This window comes from Amaranthus tricolor, chromosome 12 (genome assembly GCF_026212465.1).
Source record: "Amaranthus tricolor cultivar Red isolate AtriRed21 chromosome 12, ASM2621246v1, whole genome shotgun sequence".
Lineage (NCBI taxonomy): Eukaryota > Viridiplantae > Streptophyta > Magnoliopsida > Caryophyllales > Amaranthaceae > Amaranthus > Amaranthus tricolor.
The window spans coordinates 23,015,812-23,038,957 of record NC_080058.1 but is presented as its reverse complement, the minus strand read 5'-3'; the positions used below and the strand labels follow the sequence as shown (position 1 = coordinate 23,038,957).

The 23,146-nt window shown below is 37.1% G+C and overlaps 1 protein-coding gene across 1 annotated transcript; it reads right to left on the bottom strand.

Moving 5' to 3' along the window:
• Positions 1-3,254: 3,254 nt before the first annotated feature.
• LOC130828708 (uncharacterized) lies at positions 3,255-5,521 on the bottom strand. Its single transcript, XM_057694668.1, has 3 exons — positions 3,864-5,521; positions 3,594-3,689; positions 3,255-3,351 (listed from the first exon to the last, which is right to left on the bottom strand). The coding sequence occupies exons 1-3, from the start codon at positions 5,519-5,521 to the stop codon at positions 3,255-3,257; spliced, it is 1,851 nt and encodes a 616-aa protein (XP_057550651.1).
• Positions 5,522-23,146: the final 17,625 nt, after the last annotated feature.

The window sequence follows — 23,146 nt, the reverse complement described above, 5'->3', positions numbered from 1 at the left end:
GAGTTTGGTCCAAGAATTAATCCTACCCCTCTCTTCCCTGACTCTACGTTTCTGCACTCCCTCGAGCCATATGGCAGCCGATTTAATCAACTTAACCTTAGCTAGTTTGTACTGTTGGTCTGGGGGCGTGTTCTTGAATTCAAAGTAATTGTCCATTCGATCTTCCCATTCAAGATATTTCCTAGGGTCATAGGAATGTCCATCGAATTCAGGGATATCAATTTTAACCGTTCTATCTTCGTAGGGTCGCAAATTAGGGTTTGGTGTTCTATCCTGTTGATTGTCGATCCTTAATTGATTCAGAGTTTGTATGACTAATCTCATATTTTCTTCTAATATCCCAAATCTTTCCTCCATGGTCATATCCACTCGACCAGAGACAGCTATAATACCAGCAATGCACGAAAATGATGATTATGAAATGTATGCGAAAAACGAAAATGCAAGAATCCCAATTTCAGAAATTTAATAAATCTTCTGTGTATGACAATACGAATTAATGAAAAACAAATGAATGATAATGAAAATGAAATAGGAAGATCACTCCCTGAATGTCGTGAATTCAATGATTGATTGAAAAATTCCACGATGCTTCAAAATCGCCAAATGCTGCTGCCTTTGAAATGCCCAGAAATAATGAAACCTCTTTCCTCAGAAACTCAATATGTGCTATCTTTGCCCAATTCGTGGCTGGGCTCTGATACCAAGTTGATGCGTGTTCAAGGGTGGGAATTGTTGGGTGTAGTGCAAGGATGAAGATAAGACAATTATCTTGATCAAGGGAACACTCAAACACTCAGAAATCCAATGAACACACACACTGACTCACACAAACAACCAAGAAAGAGTTTCTTGTTTTTCTGATGAGGGGGAAACAAACACCGTGAAACGTAAACTATGGGCGAACTAGGATAGAAACAATGCAAGGATGATAAAACCTTGATTGCTGGGTGCCTTTGAGAACTCAAACCACTCCGTGATAAGACTTCCCTCCGGCCAAAAGGCTGCTCCGCAACCCCTTGAAGAAGTTTGCAAACAAACTTCAAAACTCAGAAAAATCCTTTTTCTGAAAAAATACCTCAAGTATTATTGATATTCAAAACAATGTCTAAGCATGTTTATTACAATGAGAGCCCATATATTTATAGGCTTTGGGATCTAGACTAGCCGTTACAATTAACTAACAAATACACGTGGCTAATTACTTAAACAAAAACAAACAGAAAGGCTTCAACACTTAGCCAAATTTCTGATATTTATCAATCGGTGACCAGGCCTCCTTTAGCTTGCTCTACTGTCTTCCTGGTGCACTATTAGTAAGAACCTTGGCCCTTGGTGGCTTGGCCCATGTAGAGAGATGCCATTCCAGCTCTCCTTCCGGTCTAAGTGATCCCGGTCTGAACTCAGGCGGTTCACCAAGGTCAGCTGTTTGCTAGGTAGCTCTGTGGCTCTGTTCTTGGAGCCTGTCTGTCCTGTTGGAGCTTGGTTGCTGTTCCTTGTGCTGTTCTTGGCTTCCTTGGTCTTGCTAGTTGTTTTTAGGCCCATAACTGATTGTTGAGGAGTATCTATGGGAGCCCTTCGTGTTATATGTGCATTTGGCGTAGATGGCAAGTCCAATGCACTGTCTTGTTCCTTCAAGCCCTTGGTGCTGTTCCGAGTCTTTGATACCATATTTGTATCATAATCCCAACGACTCATTAACATCATTCCAACATATAGGACTCCTACACTTTCTCCCATATAGGGCTTCGTAAGGTGCCATTCCTATGCTAGAATGAAAACTATTATTGTAAGAAAACTCTACATACATCAAATTATCCTCCCAAGATCCACCAAAATCCATAACACATGCTCTTAACAAATCTTCAAGAGTCTGGATCGTTCTCTCTGTTTGACCATCTGTTGCTGGATGAAATGCAGTACTGAACTTTAGTATCGTGCCCACTGCTTCTTGTAGCATCTTCCAAAATTTGGACAGAAATCTCGAATCTCTATCCGACACAATGTCCTTAGGCACACCATGCAATCTCACTACCTCTTGAAAATACGCGTCTGCCATTTGTTGCATTGTCCAAGTATTCTTCATAGCTATAAACCTTGCTGTTTTTGTTAATCGATCCACTATCACCCATATGGCATTCTTCCCTGTTTTTGACTTTGGCAATCCTACTACAAAGTCCATTGAAATCGACTCCCATTTCCATCCAGGTACTTCTAATGGTTGCAATTTTCCCCCCGGCTTCATATGTTGAATTTTCACCTTCTGACATGTTAGACACTTCGCCACAAAGCCTGCAACTTCACGCTTCATGTTGGGCCACCAAAAGTTCTTCTTAAGATCCTTGTACATCTTATCACCACCAGGATGTATTGAGTATGGCGAATTATGGGCTTCAGTCATAATCTTAGTCTTAAGTTCCTCATCATGCGGTATGTACCATCTTCCTTTATACTTTATTACGCCATTTTCATCACTTTCGAACTCAGGTGCTTGACCATCCTCCTTCAACTTCTTCAATTTAGTTAACCAGTTATCCGTAACTTGCTTCACTCTAATTTCCTCAAAAATATCGGATTCAATCGTCATTCCATTCAATTAAGTATCCACATATCCATATTCTACCACTTCTAAGTTCATCCTACGAATCTCTTCACACAACTCATCTGCTAAAATTAATGCATTCATTGTATGACTTGACTTCCTACTCAGAGCATCAGCTACTTTGTTTGCCTTTCCTTCACAATACTTCAAATCCAGATCATAATCCTTAATGAGTTCTAACCATCGTCTTTGTCTCATATTCAACTCCTTTTGAGTGTACAAGAACCTCAAACTCTTGTGATCAGTATAAATCTTGCACTTTACTCCAAATAAATAATGTCTCCAAATTTTCAATGCAAAGACTACAGATCCTAATTCTAAGTCATGTGTGGGGTAATTCTTCTCATGCGGCTTAAGTTGTCGTGAAGCATATGCTACTACTTTCCCATCTTGCATCAACACACAACCTAGTCCATTCTTAGATGTGTCTGTATAAACCTCATATTCTCCACTTTCATTCGGTAAGGTCAGCATAGGTGCAGAGGTAAGCCTTGATTTCAACTCTTGGAATGCCGCTTCACACTTCTCATCCCATTGAAACTTAGTGGTCTTCTTCATCAAATTAGTAATAGGTTGAGCGATTCTCGAGAAATTTTTCACAAATCTCCTATAATATCCGGCTAGGCCTAAGAAACTTCTCACTTCTGTCACATTAGTGGGTGTAGGCCAGTTCATTACTGCTTGAACCTTTGAGGGATCCACCATCACTCCATCTTTTGTAATTACATGCCCCAAAAATGCTACCTTTTCTAACCAGAATTCACATTTTGAAAACTTGGCATACAACTTATTCTCTCTTAAGATCTCTAAAACTTTCCTCAAATGAGCCTCATGCTCTTCTCGATTCATAGAGTATACTAAAATATCATCAATAAAAACAATAAGAAACTTATCCAAATAAGGCTGAAAAGTCCTATTCATAAGGTCCATAAAGACAGCAGGCGCATTAGTGAGTCCAAAGGGCATGACTGTGAACTCATAATGGCTTTACCTCGTTCGAAAAGCTGTTTTGGCTATATCCTCTTCTGCAATTCGTAATTGATGATAACCTGATCTCAAATCAGTCTTTGAAAATACTCCTGCACCCCTAAGTTGATTGAATAGATCCTCAATTCTAGGAAGTGGATACTTATTCTTCACCGTCACACTATTTAAATCCCTATAATCAATACATAGTCTCAATGTTCCGTCTTTCTTCCTAACAAATAATACTGGGGCTCCCCAAGGTGATACACTTGGTCTTATATATCCTTTATCCAACAAGTCCTCAAGTTGTACCTTCAACTCTTGCAACTCGGCAGGTGCCATCCTATAAGGTGCCTTTGAAATAGGTCCTGTTCCCGGAACTAAGTTAATCTTGAAGTCTAACTCTCTCACAGGTGGCATCTCTGGAATCTCATCTGGGAATACATCAACAAACTCCTTAACTACAGGTATCTCTCCTAACTCGTCCTCTTTCATGCTCGTGTCCTTTACATGGCACAAATATACGGGGTAGCCCTTCCTAAGATGGGTCTGAAGATTTAAGGCCGAGATAAGCTTGGTCTTTGATGGCTCGGAAGTAGTTTCTTGGTAGGTTAGTTTATTTCCCTTAGGGCCCCTAAAGGTAATTCTCTGTTTAGCACAATTGATTTTTTCTTGATACTTCCTTAACCAATCCATTCCCAAAACCAAATCGAAGTCTTTTAAATTAAACTCGATAAGGTCCACGGGTAGTTCGGTTTCAGAGATGACAATAGGCATACCTAAGTAAAGGTTCTTATTGAGAAAGGTTTCACCTGAGGGTGTGGTTACCTTAGCTTGACATGAGGAAGAAGGTTTAAGGGAATGTTTTTCGATAAAAGATTTAGATAAGAAGGAATGTGAAGCTCCAGAATCAAAGAGTACAAAAGCAGGTTTAGAGTTTACAAGGAAAGTACCGGTCACAATGTTGGCGTCCGACTCAGCTTCACTCTTGCTCATAATGTGGAGTCTTCCATTGAAAGTACGTCCTCCATTTCCATTGTTTGCATTGTTGTTCAGATTGTTGTTGGCGTTGTACTTGTCATTTGCTGAACCATTTCCTGCTTGAGTATTGTTCGAGCGGTTGTTGTTGAAGTTATGGTTCCTAGATCCTCCTCCATTGTTGTTATAGCCCTTGTTGTGTCCATTCTGCCCTGATTGGTTTCCTTCTTGCCTCTTGGGACAATAATTAGCCTTATGTCCCGCTTCGCCACAAGCATAACATCTAATTGGTTCGCCTTGACACGTATAGCCCGAATGACTCTTCTCACATTTCTTACAAACCCAAGCCCTCTGGTTACCATTCCTTTGCTGGTTTTCATTCTGCCTAGGGTTTCGGTAATTCTTATCGTTATGTCCTCCTCCGTGGTGATTGTTCCTACCATTACCCCCATTGTTACCAAAACGAGGTCTTTTATCATTACTTTGACTATCAGCATTGCTTTGGTCTTTCCTCTTGTTCCTTCCCAACACATCTTCTTCTCTTTGTAAGATCCTCTCCATGTTACAAGCCTTAAAATAAGCCTCTGCAAGGGTAGATGAGGTACTTCCTCCTAACCTAGTTTGTATCCTGAAAGCTAAACCATCCTCAAATTTTTGTGCCTTAGAAACTTCATCAGGGACCATGTTAGGGCAAAACTTAGCATACTCATTAAACTTTTGGGCATATTCCTTGACACTCATAAACTTCCCTTGGTTCAACCTATTGAATTCACTGCATTTTTGTCTTCTAATATGTTCAGGAAAGAATCGACCTCTAATAGCAACCTTAAAAGAATCCCAGTCAAAGTTTGGTTGGTTACTAATGGTTTGTCCCTCAGTTTCCCACCATGTGTCAGCATCCTCACGTAGGTAAAACGTAGCTTGATTAACCTTTTGGGCCTCAGGTGTTCCATTTGCAGTAAAGATTTTCTCCATGTCACGTAATTAATTCTCTAATAGCATAGGGTCCTCTTTTCCAACAAAGGTAGGGGGTTTTAAAGTGGCAATCTTCTTAGCCATGACAGCTTGGGGGTCATAATGTCCATTGTTCATATTGTTAGCTTGGTTTTGCACTAATAGTCCTATGTTTTGCGACAACTGCTCAAGTACCCTGACTCTAGCTGCTAATTGTTCAGGTGTTTTGGCCATGTTATTTGCTTGTTGACGCCTGCGAGATCGACTGTAAACGTTCGGGTATTGCATAGGCTTCCTATATAAGAAACTAAGCGTTTACTACTCACGTTTTCATCATGTTCATATACACTTATTCTCAATATTCAAGATTAAAAGAAAGGACAAGGAAACAATTTGCACACACAACATAAAAAGACTCATGAAGGAGGAGAGAGAAGGAGGAAGGGAGAAAGAAGAAGGAGAAGGTGCCGGCCGGCAGTAGCTTCGGTGGCCGCCGTCTCACGCCGGTGGTATCCCGGTGACTGCCGTATCGCCGGAAAACTAAGGTCAGGAATTTTTTTGTTTTTTTTTTTTCAAATGCAAAATGTGTAATTTGAATTGAAATTGGTAGAACAATATTATAAAGAGATGAAATTTCATACCTTTAATATCAAAATCTTGAGTTTTCTTGACTGAATTTTTAGCAAATGGGAGATAAAGGAAGTAATTTGTAGGAGAAGAATGGATTGTGAGTAATAATGTGAATGAAATTAAGGGTAATTGGTTTAATTTATAAGATGTAAGTGAAGTTGGTTATAAGGTTTAGAGGAAGGAGTGGGAAGTTATTGTTAATGGTGTGGGAAGTTATTGTTAATGGTGTGGGAGGTTATTGTTAATGGTGTGGGAGGTTATTGTTAATGGTGGGTTATGTTTTTATTTTTTTAATTTTTTTTTTCTGAAATTTATACATTATTATTATTATTATTCCTTTTTTTTTAAAAGAAAGGATATTACAGAACAAGGATGATTGATCATTGAAGAATGAACGATGAAGAATGAACAAGGATCAATGATCATTGAAGAATGAACGATGAAAATGAACACGGATGAATAATCAATGAAGAATGAACGATGAAGAATGAACAAGGATCAATGATCAATGAAGATTAAACGATGAAGAATGAACAAGGATCAATGATCATTGAAGAATGAACGATGAAGAATGAACAAGGATGAATGATCAATGAAGAATGAACAAGTAAGAATGAACAAGGATCAATGATCAATGAAGAATGAACGATGAAAAATGAACAAGGATCAATGATCAATGAAGAATGAACGATGAAGAATGAACAAGGATCAATGATTAATGAAGAATGAACGATGAAAAATGAACAAGGATCATTGATCAATGAAGAATGAACGATGAAGAATGAACAAGGATCAATGATTAATGAATTATGAACGATGAAGAATGAACAAGGATCAATGATCATTGAAGAATGAACGATGAAGAATGAACGAGGATGAATGATCATTGAAGAATGAACGATGAAGAATGAACAAGGATCAATGATCAATGAAGAACGAACGATGAAAAATTAAGAAGGATCGATGATCATTGAAGAATGCACGATGAAGAATGAATAAGGATCAATGATCAATGAGGAATGAACGATGAAGAATCAACAAGGATGAATGATCAATGAAGAATGAACATTGAAAAATGAACAAGGATCAATGATCAATGAAGAATGAACGATGAAGAATGAACAAGAATCAATGATCAATGAAGAATTAACGATGAAGAATGAACAAGGATCGATGATCAATGAAGAATGAACGATGAAGCATGAACAAGGATCAATGATCAATGAAGAATGAACAAGGATCAATGATCATTGAAGAATGAACGATGAAGAATGAACAAGGATCATTGATCATTGAATAATCAACGAGGAAGAATGAACAAGGATCGATGATCAATGAAGAATGAACGATGAAGAATGCACAAGGATCAATGATCATTGAAGAATGAACGATGAAGAATGAACAAGGATCATTGATCATTGAAGAATCAACGATGAAGAATGAATAAGGATCGATGATCAATGAAGAATGAACGATGAAGCATGAACAAGGATCAATGATCAATTAAGAATGAACGATGAAGAATGGACAAGGATGATTGATCATTGAAGAATGAACGATGAAAAATGAACAAGGATCAATGATCATTGAAGAATGAACGATGAAGAATGAACAAGGATGAATGATCAATGAAGAATGAACGATCAAGAATAAACAAGGATCAACGATCAATGAAGATTGAACGATGAAGAATGAACAAGGATCAATGATCATCGAAGAATGAACGAAAAAGAATGATCAAGGATGAATGATCAATGAAGAATGAACGAGTAAGAATGAACAAGGATTAATGATCAATGAAGAATGAACGATGAAGAATGAACAAGGATCAAAGATCATTGAAGAATGAACGATGAAGAATGAACAAGGATCAATGATCAATGAAGAATAAACGATGAAGAATGAACGATGAAGAATGAACAAGGATCAATGAGCAATGAAGAATGAACGATGAAGAATGAACAAGGATCAATAATCAATGAAGAATAAATGATGAAGAATGAGCGATGAAGATTGAACAAGGATCAATGAGCAATGAAGAATGAACGATGAAGAATGAACAAGAATCAATGATCAATGAAGAATGAACGATGAAAAATGAACAAGGATGAATGATCATTGAAGAATGAACGATGAAGAATGAACAATGATCAATGATCAATGAGAAGAATAAAGAAAGATCAATGATCAATGAAGAATGAACGATGAAAAATGAACAAGGATCAATGATCAATGAAGAATGAACGATGAAGAATGAACAAGGATCAATGATCAATGATCAATGAGGAATGAACTATCAAGAATGAGCAAGGATTAACGATCATTGAAGAATGAATGATGATGAATGAAGAAGGATCAATGATCAATGAAGAATGAAGGATGAAGAATGAACAAGCATGATTGATCATTGAAGAATGAACGATGAAGAATGAACAAGGATCAACAATCATAGAAGAACGAACGATGAAAATGAACACGGATGAATAATCAATGCAGAATGAACAATGAAGAATGAACAAGGATCAATGATCAATGAAGATTGAACGATGAATTATGAACAAGGATCAATGATCATTGAAGAATGAACGATGAAGAATGAACAACGATGAATGATCAATGAAGAATGAACAACTAAGAATGAACAAGGATCAATGATCAATGAAGAATGAACAATGAAGAATGAACAAGGATCAAAGATCATTGAAGAATGAACGATGAAGAATGAACAAGGATCAATGATCAATGAAGAATGAACGATGAAGAATTAAAAAGGATCAATGATCAATGAAGATTTAAAGATGATAAATGAACAAGGATAAATGATCAATAATGAATGAACGATGAAGAATGAACAAGGATCAATGATCCATGAAGATGAACGATGAAGAATGAACAAGAATCAATGATCAATGAAGAATGAACGATGAAAAATGAATAAGGATGAATGATCATTGAAGAATGAACGATGAAGAATGAACAAGGATCAATGATCAATGAGGAATAAACGATGAAGAATAAAGAAGGATCAATGATCAATGAAGAAAGAACGATGAAAAATGAACAAGGATCAATGATCAATGAAGAATGAACGATGAAGAATGAACAAGGATCAATGATCAATGAAGAATGAACGATGAAGAATGAACAAGGATCAATGATCATTGAAGAATGAACGATGAAGAATAAACAAGGATCAAAGATCATTGAAGAATGAATGATGATGAATGAAAAAGGATCAATGATCAATGATTAATGAAGGATGAAAAATGAACAAGGATCAATCATCATTGAAGAATGAACGATGAAGAACGAACAAGGATCAATGATCAATGAGGAATGAACGATGAAGAATGAACAAGGATCAATGATCAATGAAGTATGAACGATGAAAAATGAACAAGGATCAATGATCAATGACGAATGAACGATGAAGTATGAACAAGGATCAATGATCAATGAAGAATGAATGATGAAGAATGAACAAGGATTAATGATCATTGAAGAATGAACGATGAAGAATGAACAAGGATCAATGATCAATGAAGAATGAACGATGAAGAATGAACGATGAAGAATGAACAAGGATTAATGATCATTGAAGAATGAACGATGAAGAATGAACAAGGATCAATGATCATTGAAGAATGAACGATGAAGAATGAACAAGGATCAATGATCAATGAAGAAAGAACGATGAAAAATGAACAAGGATCAATGATCAATGAAGAATGAACGATGAAGAATGAACAAGGATCAATGATCAATGAAGAATGAACGATGAAGAATGAACAAGGATCAATGATCATTGAAGAATGAACGATGAAGAATAAACAAGGATCAAAGATCATTGAAGAATGAATGATGATGAATGAACAAGGATCAATGATCAATGAATAATGAAGGATGAAAAATGAACAAGGATCAATGATCATTGAAGAATGAACGATGAAGAACGAACAAGGATTAATGATCAATGAGGAATGAACGATGAAGAATGAACAAGGATCAATGATCAATGAAGTATGAACGATGAAAAATGAACAAGGATCAATGATCAATGACGAATGAACGATGAAGTATGAACAAGGATCAATGATCAATGAAGAATGAATGATGAAGAATGAACAAGGATTAATGATCATTGAAGAATGAACGATGAAGAATGAACAAGGATCAATGATCAATGAAGAATGAACGATGAAGAATGAACGATGAAGAATGAACAAGGATTAATGATCATTGAAGAATGAACGATGAAGAATGAACTAGGATCAATGATCATTGAAGAATGAACGATGAAGAATGAACAAGGATCAATGATCAATGAAGAAGAACGATGAAAAATGAACAAGGATCCATGATCATTCAAGAATGAATGATGAAGAACGAACAAGGATCAATGATCAATGAGGAATGAATGAGGAAGAATGAACAAGGATGAATGATCAATGAAGAATGAACGATGAAAAATGAACAAGGATCAATGATCAACGAAGAATGAACGATGAAGAATGAAGAAGGATCAATGATCAATGAAGAATGAACGATGAAGAATGAACAAGGATCAATGATCAATGAAGAATAAACGATGAAAAATGAACAAGGATCAATGATCAATGAAGAATGAACGATGAAGAATGAACAAGGATCAATGATCAATGACGAATGAACGATGAAGAATGAACAAGGATCAATGATCTTTGAAGAATGAACGATGAAGAATGAACAAGGATCAATGATCAATGAAGAATAAACGATGAAGAATGAACAAGGATGAATGATCAAAGAAGAATGAACGATGAAGAATTAACAAGGATCAATGATCATTGAAGAATGAACGGTGAAGAATGCACAAGGATGAATGATCAATGAAGAACGAACGATGAAGAATGAACAAGGATCAATGATCAATGAAGATTGAACGATGAAGAGTGAACAAGGATCAATGATCATTGAAGAATGAACGATGAAGAATGAACAAGGATGAATGATCAATGAAGAATGAACGAGTAAGAATGAACAAGGATCAATGATCAAAGAAGAATGAATGATGAAGAATGAACAAGGATCAAAGATCATTGAAGAATGAACGATGAAGAATGAACAAGGATCAATGAGCAATGAAGAATGAACGATGAAGAATGAACAAGGATCAATGAGCAATGAAGAATGAACGATGAAGAATTAACAAGGATAAATGATCAATAATGAATGAACGATGAAGAATGAACAAGGATCAATGATCAATGAAGAATGAACGATGAAGAATGAACAAGAATCAACGATCAATGAAGAATGAACGATGAAAAATGAACAAGGATGAATGATCATTGAAGAATGAACGATGAAGAATGAACAATGATTAGTGATCAATGAGAAGAATAAAGAAGGATCAATGATCGATGAAGAATGAACGATGAAAAATGAACAACGATCAATGATTAATGAAGAATGAACGATGAAGAATGAACAAGGATCAATGATCAATGAGGAATGAACTATCAAGAATGAGCAAGGATTAATGATCATTGAAGAATGAATGATGATGAATGAACAAGGATCAATGATCAATGAAGAATGAAGGATGAAGAATGAACAAGCATGATTGATCATTGAAGAATGAACGATGAAGAATGAACAAGGATCAATGATCATTGAAGAATGAACGATGAAAATGAACACGGATGAATAATCAATGAAGAATGAACGATGAAGAATGAACAAGGATCATTGATCAATGAAGATTGAACGATGAAGAATGAACAAGTGATGCAATTATGAAGAGCTCTCAATTCAATATCAAATTAGGGCATAATTGCATCATGACATTATTAAAACCCATTGAACCTTCATGTACTAAACTTAATGAACGTGCTGATCATGGCTTGAACAAAGGAGATCATCTTCAAATTGGATTGAACATCTACATGCAAGCATGGCAAGACCAAGGGGAAACAAAAGGAAGTCTCCCAATAGCCTTCAACCAGAACAGAATGCTGTTCCCAAGCCAGCAAGCTGCTGAACAGCAAAGGCATCAAACTGCCTGGCAGCCCACCTTGCGAGCATTGGAAGTTTATGGTGTTGTGTGTTTGAGCATGGGATTTCAAATAATGGCATCTTTGGACAAGAAGGAAGAAGCCAAGACTTAGAGCTAGCACGGAGAATACTCACAGAGCCCACAAGACCAGCCCCAAGGTCGCTTGTTCGCCAACTGTTCGATAGTGGCTGAGTCAGAACACTTAGGCTATTTTTGTTCTATTTTATTTGCTTTATTTTGCACATGTTTGTAATAATAGGCACGGGGTAGTTTAGTTTGTTAAAACCCCCAACTAGCCGTTAGACATTGCTCTATATAAAGGGCATGATCATTATAACAAAAACTCAGATTTGGTTTATGAAAAAGTCCATTTAGTAATTGTGAGCAATTACATCTTGAGTATTACCTTTGTGAGTGAAGCAAGGGAGGTATTCAATCAATTCCACGAGGATTAGGGGAGTGAATCTTACTCTTAGTGTGAGGAAGAGGCCAATTGGTCGAGTGAAGACCAATTTGTTTCTATCCACGACATAGAACCATCCTCACGGATTGTTCTTGTCACCCTTCTGTTTTCCACAAAAAACAGAAGGTTTGTTGTTCTTTGTGTACATTCATAGTGTTCTTGGCCATATTCTTGAAGGCATTAAGGGGGTTCTTGGATTCCACCCCGTACATGCATCAACTTGGTATCAGAGCGTAAGTGACGAGAGGGCACAAGACACCATAGTTGAAGAAGAACGAAGAAAAATCGCACAGGAGTTTCAGAGAAGATTGAGTTGTCAGCGCACGTGAAATTGGTAAAATCGTTCCAAACTTTGTATTCAGGTTACATGCAATTGTTAATCTGAATAGAGGTGATTTCTAACTAATCTTTGTGATAGTTTTCATCATTCAATTCAATTTCTAATTGACGCAATCGAAGTTTTCATAATCTGGGAAGAAACGTATTCTGACGTTTTGATTGTTGATTTCTGGTTAAATTGAATTACATTGATTCCTTTTGTTGTTGTTTACGTTTTGTTTTGCATCATTTAATTACGTTTTTATACATCTTCATTGTTAATAAAGCATTACACGATTTTGGGTTCAGAATAAGCAGTTCGTATTATTGCATTATCTAGGTTAATATTGATTTGGCATTTGTCTGCGAGTCTTGAATCAATACAATTGGTTGTTCATCTGTGGATCTTTATTCATTTTATGCTATAATCTCTGTGTTGATCTTGGATTTAAATTTTGTTTGATTGTGCTTTGCGTGCTGGAACATAGCTGGGAGACCTAGAGCCTGTTGCGCATTGCTTGCTTGTGTGTGTTGTTGTTGTGTTGGTATCTAGCTGTTGAGACCCATACCATGGATGCCAGGTTAGAGTCCATTGAAGAAACCCTATATGGTATCACCCAACTCTTAGCCCAGGCTGGAATAGGCAACCAAAGGAGACCTCCTGTCCACCACCATGAAGACTATGAGGACAGAACAGTGAGGATTGACATAAGTGATTTTGATGGTCAGTCCAACAAGCCTGAAGAGTACATCGAATGGGAAGCATGTTTGGATAGATATTTTGAATATAAAAACACCACACCTGAGGGGCAATACAAACTAGCTAAGATCAAGCTTACAAAGTTGGCTGCTATATGGCTCGAGGGTATGTAGAGACAGAGGAGAAGAAAGGATAGGCCAAGGATTGATACATGGGATAAACTGAAGAAACATTTGAGGAAGAAATACGTGCCAACCAATTATAGCCATCAACTATACATTAGATGGAGTACCTTGCATCAAGGGGGGAGAAGTGTAAGTGAATACATCCAATAATGGGAGAAACTGATTGTGCTTTGTGAAATAGATGACACAGAGGACCTGAAGTTAGTGAAATTCATGGCTGGTTTGAAGGAAAATATTAGGGAACAGCTTATGACTATACCTAATGTTGACCTATAGCTAGCTTTCAACATGGCCCAAAATTTTGAGCAATCTTATGCCAAAAGGAAAATGTTTAAGAGCAATCAACCTAAGTCCCCTAAGAGCCTCACACCCAGGAGCAACAGCCCTAGCCCACCCAGAATGCGGAGGAAAACAGAACAGCTCCTTAGTGCACCTGGAAAGGCCACTGTACCCATGAGGAAAATAGTTTGCTTCAAGTGTCATGGCCATGGGCATTACAAAAATGATTGCCCTAATGCTAGAGTGTTCACTGCTCAAGAATGGAAGGAAATCAGGAAGGATACTAAACCTAAAGTGATGTTGGTAGCTAGAAATGGCAGAATAGAAGAGGATTGGCCTCCTGTACCTGAGGATGAACCTGATGGGTCATATAGAGTGAATGAGTCAGGAAGATTGGTCAGATATGAGCATAGCACTGAGGAGGAAAAGTTAGAAGAAGAAATGGAGAGAGTTATGACAGAGGATGGCCATTATAGCTTGACCATAAGGAGTAGCTTGCACTCAACATTTGAGGAAAAAGAAAGCGATCAAAGAGAAACCATTTTTCAGACCAAGTGTAGGATTGAGAATAAAATATGTGATTTAATCATTGATGGTGGAAGCGAGCCTAATTGTGTTAGCCTTGACCTGGTGACTGATCTTAACCTCAAGACTAGGACTCACCCACATCTTTATAAGCTCAAATGGCTGAATAATAACACTAGTGGTTCTGTGACCAAGCAGTGCCTTGTGGGATTTGCCATTGGGTCATACAAAGACAGGGTTTTATGTGATGTTTTTGACATAAGTGCTTGCCATATGCTCTTGGGAAGGCCTTGGCAATATGATAAGAAGAGCATACACAATGGGTTCACTAACACCTATACAATCAGACATGAAGGGAAACTCAAAGATTTGATTCCTTTACCGTCTCATCGATCCATGCCATCTACTGTTAGGAGTCCTGTTCATTTGATGAGCAGAAAGATTTGTGAGGAGGAGTTCAAGGGCAAGAATGAGATCTTTGTGTTGAGCAATAAGGAAGCAGACCAAGATACAGGCACACCAACTGAGATTAAACCCCTGGTGCAGCATTATACTGATGTGTCTCTGGATAAAATGACTAAGGCACCTAACCCATCCTTACATTTGACCTATGGAAAGAAGCGTGACAGAAAGGTTAAGGGAAAGAAAGAGCTGTATCCGGTATCCATTAAGGAGGACAGTAGTCATACAACTGTATCACCTGAGCTGAGAAAACTCAAGAATCAATACAGGGATATTTCTTCTAAAGGTTTACCACCTAGGCTACCTCCTGAAGACCTACCTAACAATACCACACAGCATTCATCCCTTCAACATGTATATAGGGAAAACCCATTGATGCCTTTTAATCTCACACATGTTATTTTTGTGACAGGAAGCAAAGGAATACCAAGGAACAAGCTGAAAGATTGCTGAAGCTGCATCGAGTGACTCAAGAGAATATCAGCAGGACTAATGAAGAATACAAAAAGGAAGCTGATAAGAAGAACATGGGCAGAGAATCATTGAAGGCTGGAGATCTAGTCTGGGTGCATTTAAGGAATGAGAGGCTCCCACAACTGAGGAAGAACAAACTCATGCCCAGAACAGCAGGACCCTTACTTATCACTGCTAAGCTTGGTGACAAAACCTACCAGGTGGACTTACCTGCAGACTACAATGTCACCAACACTTTCGACACCGGGGATCTGCAGATATGTACAGAGGAACAAGAATTGAGGACAATTCTTCTCCAAGAAGGAGGGATTGAACCATATTCGTACCCTTCAGAACATGGTTCAAGCCTAGGGGAACTACAAGCTGTTCCCAGCAGACAAGTTGTTCCTACTGTTTCTGTTCAAAAGCATATTACTAAGCACTCAAGTCTTGAACATGATGAGAACAACAAGACACGTCATGATCAAGATGTCCAAGCCCAAGGAATACACGACAAGCCCAGAGATCACAAAACATACTCAAGCAGCCAAGGTACTGACCAGCAGCCTGGTTGCGACAAGGCCACTTTGCACCTGTGCCTGAGATCTGAAAACACGTGCTCCGAGACAAGTCAACCTGGAATTGGCATCTTTGCACCTGGGCCTAGCCATCATGAACCTAGGACCTTCCTAGTGATCATCACAGAATTCATAAAGTGTTGTCCAAGGTGCCCCGGTCAGAAGAACAACGCGAACAAGCCTTCCAGTACTTAGCCTAGTTTCCAGTTTCTGTTTTAATAAAGCTTGTGATAGTCACGTGTGTAAACTAGCCGTTAGCCTTAGAAATCTATATATAGGTGCATAGGCCTCGTGTAATAAGACAATTAATGATAGCTTAATTCAGATTACAATTCAGATTTCATTCAATTTCAAAGTGCATAACTGAGATTCTCTTCTTTTCATCCTTGTGTGTTTGTGTGTTCATTATTCAATCAACCGGAACAAAGAGAGCGTGGAACGCCCCTGAGCAATAGGTTGTGGAACAACTATTGTGTAACCTTCAATCTTTGGGAGTGAAACTCCAAGGTGTGGGCGTGGGAACATCCTGAAGGTGAGTGAAGCCGGAAAAAGGGAACCCACAGGTTGGCCTGAGAACCAAGAATTGGTTTCTTGGGTGTATTTTGGTGATCGTAAGTGTTAGAAAGAGTCGAGCAATCTGTCTCCGAGTGAAGGGGCTGATTATGTGCAAGTTTGTGAATCCGGAGGACGCAAACTTGGTGCAAATTGGTATCATAGCCGCGTTTCGAGGAGGGACACGAGCAAAAGGTGTCGAGAAAACCAGGTATTAAGAGTCATTCCTACGTGCTGGTAAACAATCTGGAAAATCAGGTATTGTGCCATTTTTTTTCAATTTTCACGAAAACAGGTACGAATTCAATCTTATACTTCTATAATTCAATCTTTCTTTGTTTAATACTTATTTTTGATTAAGTAATACGCATTATATTGATCATTAGACGAATTTGATTGTGGAATGCGAATTTCTGTAGTTCTGACATTGTATGATTGAATAAACATCAATTGATTTCTGGAAATTTGTTTCTAAGTCATTAAACATATCAAATTCTATCAATTAATTCAATAAGATTTGATTCTTGAATGTCCTCAATGAATGTTTGTTGAAATTTGATGTCAATGGAGATTAAAAAGTTCGAACAATAATTTTCGCTGAGAATACTGTCATATGCGAATTTGATTCTTGTAATTTGATTCCCTGAATGCTGTGAAAGTAATTTCTGATAGGAATTGGATAGGAATTGTTGTGAATCATTGAGTACTACAATTGCATGAGGAAGATTGATTTGAACAAGCTGAATTGCGAAATTCTTTTTGAAAAATTAGGGTTTGGTATTGTGCTTCTGAAATTCTTATTCATTGTGTGCTGCAATTGATTCTCTGTAGTTAATTGAACGCATTAGATTGTTTGATTATTGTTTTTGCATTGCATAACATCACATTACATCCTTGAATAATCCTTGCATCAAGTAATCTGAAATCTAAGTCATTGATTGTTGTTTTCTCTTGCTGCTGTCAGTATACATTAAATCCATTGTGCTGTATCATTGTGCATTCATCCTTGTTTCTGAAAATTTTGGTTGCTTAAAAGACTTCTTGCATTGTGATAACAAGAACAATATGAGTAATGATGAAAGATTTGCTGAAATGGCCTTGGCTATTCAACAACTTACACACACAGTAGCCAAGATAGCAATGAACCAACAGGAGAGAGTTGCACCTATACACAACCATGAAAGAAACACAGAGGGTACACCCTGTAGGCTAGGTATTTCTGATTTTGGGGGAACAACACACAACCCCGAGGATTACTTGAAATGGGAGGCTAGGTTGGAGAGTTTCTTTGAGTACAAAGAGACCCCTGAAAAACAGCAATACAAACTAGCCAAAAGCAAGTTAATCAAGCTAGCTGCTATGTGGCTTGAGGGAGTGCAAAGGCAAAGAAAGAGGGAGAACAGGGAGAAGATTAACACGTGGGCCAAACTGAAAAAACACCTCAGGAGGAAATACGTGCCCTCATCCTATAGACAACTACCAAATCTCACACCCCTACCTCCACGCAAGACCATGACTACTCCTACAAAACAAAACAAAGCAAGGTATGAGCTGACCAAACGTGACTGTCATGAGGGAGTTCAGAATGGAAGAGGATCTAGGCATTTGATTATGAAACAAACTAATGAGGAACAAGACCAACAGCACAACAAAGCATTAAAAAAACTAGAGGGCAAAACAGTAGACATTGAGTTGATTAAGCCTACGACTGTTGATGATATTGAAATGAATAAATTGCGTTTGAAAGATCCATCTGCATACAATAATGAAAATGATTTTCAATTCATGGACGACCAGGAAACAAGCTATATTCTGAATCAAAGTGAATACCACAAAGAAATTCAGAATGGGGAGGAATTTGTGCATATGTTCACTAAGAAGATTAGTGAGAACCAAGTCCAACAGCAACCCAAAACTTGGAAATCAGTAGGAGATGGAGCATTAGGCACTGACTTGATTAAATGTATACCTACTGCTGATGTTGAACTAAAGAAGGAGGACCTGCCCACTACAAGGATTAGTGAGGACCAAGCTAAACAGCAAACCAAAGCCTTGAATTCAGTAGAAGATGAAGCACTAAACACTGAGCTGATTAAAACCATACATATTGATGATATTGAATTAAACAACCTGCATTTGCAAGCTTCATCTACATGCTGTGAGATAAATGGCTTTTATTTCATAGAAGATGTGATTACTAACTTTTCTTATGATTGTAGGTACCATACAAATATTGAACAAAGGACTGAAAGACTGCTGCAAGCACAAGAGGAACTCAGACATGAGGAGCTGCAGGAAGGACCTTTGACATGGAAGCATGTGAACTTGCTGAGTAACCATGAAGTATCAACAGCCTCTACCTTTGATAACACAAGAAACCATGAGGGCAACGCAGAATTGAGGACAATTCTGTTTAAAGAAGGAGGGATTGATGCAATTATGAAGAGCTCTCAATTCAATATCAAATTAGGGCATAATTGCATCATGACATTATTAAAACCCATTGAACCTTCATGTACTAAACTTAATGAACGTGCTGATCATGGCTTGAACAAAGGAGATCATCTTTAAATTGGATTGAACATCTACATGCAAGCATGGCAAGACCAAGGGGAAACAAAAGGAAGTCTCCCAATAGCCTTCAACCAGAATAGAATGCTGTTCCCAAGCCAGCAAGCTGCTAAACAGCAAAGGCATCAAACTGCCTGGCAGCCCACCTTGCGAGCATTGGAACGTTTATCGTGTTGTGTGTTTGAGCATGGGATTTCAAAGAATGGCATCTTTTGACAAGAAGGAAGAAGCCAAGACTTAGAGCTAGCACGGAGAATACTCACAGAGCCCACAAGACCAGCCCCAAGGTCGCTTGTTCGCCAACTGTTCGATAGTGGCTGAGTCAGAACACTTAGGCTATTTTTGTACTGTTTTATTTGCTTTATTTTGCACGTGTTTGTAATAATAGGCACGGGGTAGTTTAGTTTGTTAAAACCCCCAACTAGCCATTAGACATTGCTCTATATAAAGGGCATGATCATTGTAACAAAAACTCAGATTTGGTTTATGAAAAAGTCCATTTAGTAATTGTGAGCAATTACATCTTGAGTATTACCTTTGTGAGTGAAGCAAGGGAGGTATTCAATCAATTCCACGAGGATTAGGAGAGTGAATCTTAATCTTAGTGTGAGGAAGAGGCCAATTGGTTGAGTAAAGACCAATTTGTTTCTATCCACGACATAGAACCATCCTCACGGATTGTTCTTGTCACCCTTCTGTATTCCACAAAAAACAGAAGGTTTGCTGTTCTTTGTGTACATTCATAGTGTTCTTGGCCATATTCTTGAAGGCATTAAGGGGGTTCTTGGATCATTACACCCCGTACATGCATCAACAAGGATCAATGATCATTGAAGAATGAACGATGAAGAATGAACAAGGATGAATGATCAATGAATAATGAACAACTAAGAATGAACAAGGATCAACAATCAATGAAGAACGAACAATGAAAAATGAACAAGGATCAAAGATCATTGAAGAATGAACGATGAAGAATGAACAAGGATCAATGATCAATGAAGAATGAACGATGAAGAATGAACAAGGATCAATGATCAATGAAGAATGAACGATGAAGAATGAACAAGGATAAATGATCAATAATGAATGAACGATGAAGAATGAACAAGGATCAATGATCAATGAAGATGAACGATGAAGAATGAACAAGAATCAATGATCAATGAAGAATGAACGATGAAAAATGAATAAGGATGAATGATCATTGAAGAATGAATGATGAAGAATGAACAAGGATCAATGATCAATGAGGAATAAACGATGAAGAATAAAGAAGGATCAATGATCAATGAAGAAAGAACGATGAAATATGAACAAGGATCAATGATAATTGAAGAATGAACGATGAAGAATGAACAAGGATCAATGATCAATGAAGAATGAACGATGAAGAATGAACAAGGATCAATGATCATTGAAGAATGAACGATGAAGAATAAACAAGGATCAAAGATCATTGAAGAATGAAAGATGATGAATGAACAAGGATCAATGATCAATGAATAATGAAGGATGAAAAATAAACAAGGATCAATGATCATTGAAGAATGAATGATGAAGAATGAACAAGGATCAATGATCAATGAAGAATGAACGATGAAAAATGAACAAGGATCAATGATCAATGACGAATGAACGATGAAGAATGAACAAGGATCAATGATCAATGAAGAATGAATGATGAAGAATGAGAAAGGATTAATGATCATTGAAGAATGAACGATGAAGAATGAATAAGGATCAATGATCATTGAAGAATGAACGATGAAGAATGAACAAGGATCAATGATCAATGAAGAATGAACGATTAAAAATGAACAAGGATCAATGATCATTGAAGAATGAACGATGAAGAACGAACAAGGATCAATGATGAATGAGGAATGAACGATGAAGAATGAACAAGGATGAATGATCAATGAAGAATGAACTTTGAAAACTGAACAAGGATCAATGATCAATGAAGAATGAACGATGAAGAATGAACAAGGATCAATGATCAATGAAGAATGAACGATGAAAAATGAACAAGGATCAATGATTAATGAAGAATGAACGATGAAAAATGAACAAGGATCAATGATCATTGAAGAATGAACCATGAAGAACGAACAAGGATAAATGATCAATGAGGAATGAACGATGAAGAATGAACAAGGATCAATGATCAATGAAGAATAAACGGTGAAAAATGAACAAGGATCAATGATCAATGACGAATGAATGATGAAGAATGAACAAGGATCAATGATCAATGAAGAATGAACGATGAAGAATGAACAAGGATTAATGATCATTGAAGAATGAACGATGAAGAATGAACAAGGATCAATGATCATTGAAGAATGAACGATGAAGAATGAACAAGGATCAATGATCAATGAGGAATAAACGATGAAGAATAAAGAAGGATCAATGATCAATGAAGAAAGAACGATGAAATATGAACAAGGATCAATGATAATTGAAGAATGAACGATGAAGAATGAACAAGGATCAATGATCAATGAAGAATGAACGATGTAGAATGAACAAGGATCAATGATCATTGAAGAATGAACGATGAAGAATAAACAAGGATCAAAGATCATTGAAGAATGAAAGATGATGAATGAACAAGGATCAATGATCAATGAATAATGAAGGATGAAAAATAAACAAGGATCAATGATCATTGAAGAATGAATGATGAAGAATGAACAAGGATCAATGATCAATGAAGAATGAACGATGAAAAATGAACAAGGATCAATGATCATTGACGAATGAACGATGAAGAATGAACAAGGATCAATGATCAATGAAGAATGAATGATGAAGAACGAACAAGGATTAATGATCATTGAAGAATGAACGATGAAGAATGAATAAGGATCAATGATCATTGAAGAATGAACGATGAAGAATGAACAAGGATCAATGATCAATGAAGAATGAACGATTAAAAATGAACAAGGATCAATGATCATTGAAGAATGAACGATGAAGAACGAACAAGGATCAATGATGAATGAGGAATGAACGATGAAGAATGAACAAGGATGAATGATCAATGAAGAATGAACGTTGAAAACTGAACAAGGATCAATGATCAATGAAGAATGAACGATGAAGAATGAACAAGGATCAATGATTAATGAAGAATGAACGATGAAAAATGAACAAGGATCAATGATTAATGAAGAATGAACGATAAAAAATGAACAAGGATCAATGATCATTGAAGAATGAACCATGAAGAACGAACAAGGATAAATGATCAATGAGGAATGAACGATGAAGAATGAACAAGGATCAATGATCAATGAAGAATAAACGATGAAAAATGAACAAGGATCAATGATCAATGACGAATGAATGATGAAGAATGAACAAGGATCAATGATCAATGAAGAATGAACGATGAAGAATGAACAAGGATTAATGATCATTGAAGAATGAACGATGAAGAATGAACAAGGATCAATGATCATTGAAGAATGAACGATGAAGAATGAACAAGGATCAATGATCAATGAAGAATGAACGATGAAAAATGAACAAGGATCAATGATCATTGAAGAATGAATGGTGAAGAACGAACAAGGATCAATGATGAATGAGGAATGAATGAAGAAGAATGAACAAGGATGAATGATCAATGAAGAATGAACGAAGAAAAATGAACAAGGATCAATGATCAATGAAAAAGGAACGATGAAGAATGAACAAGGATCAATGATCATTGAAGAATGAACGATGAAGATTGAACAAGGATCAATGATCATTGAAGAATGAACGATGAAGAATGAACAAGGATCAATCATCATTGAAGAATGAACGATGAAGAATGAACAAGGATCAATGATCAATAAAGAATGAACGATGCAGAATGAACAAGGATAAATGAT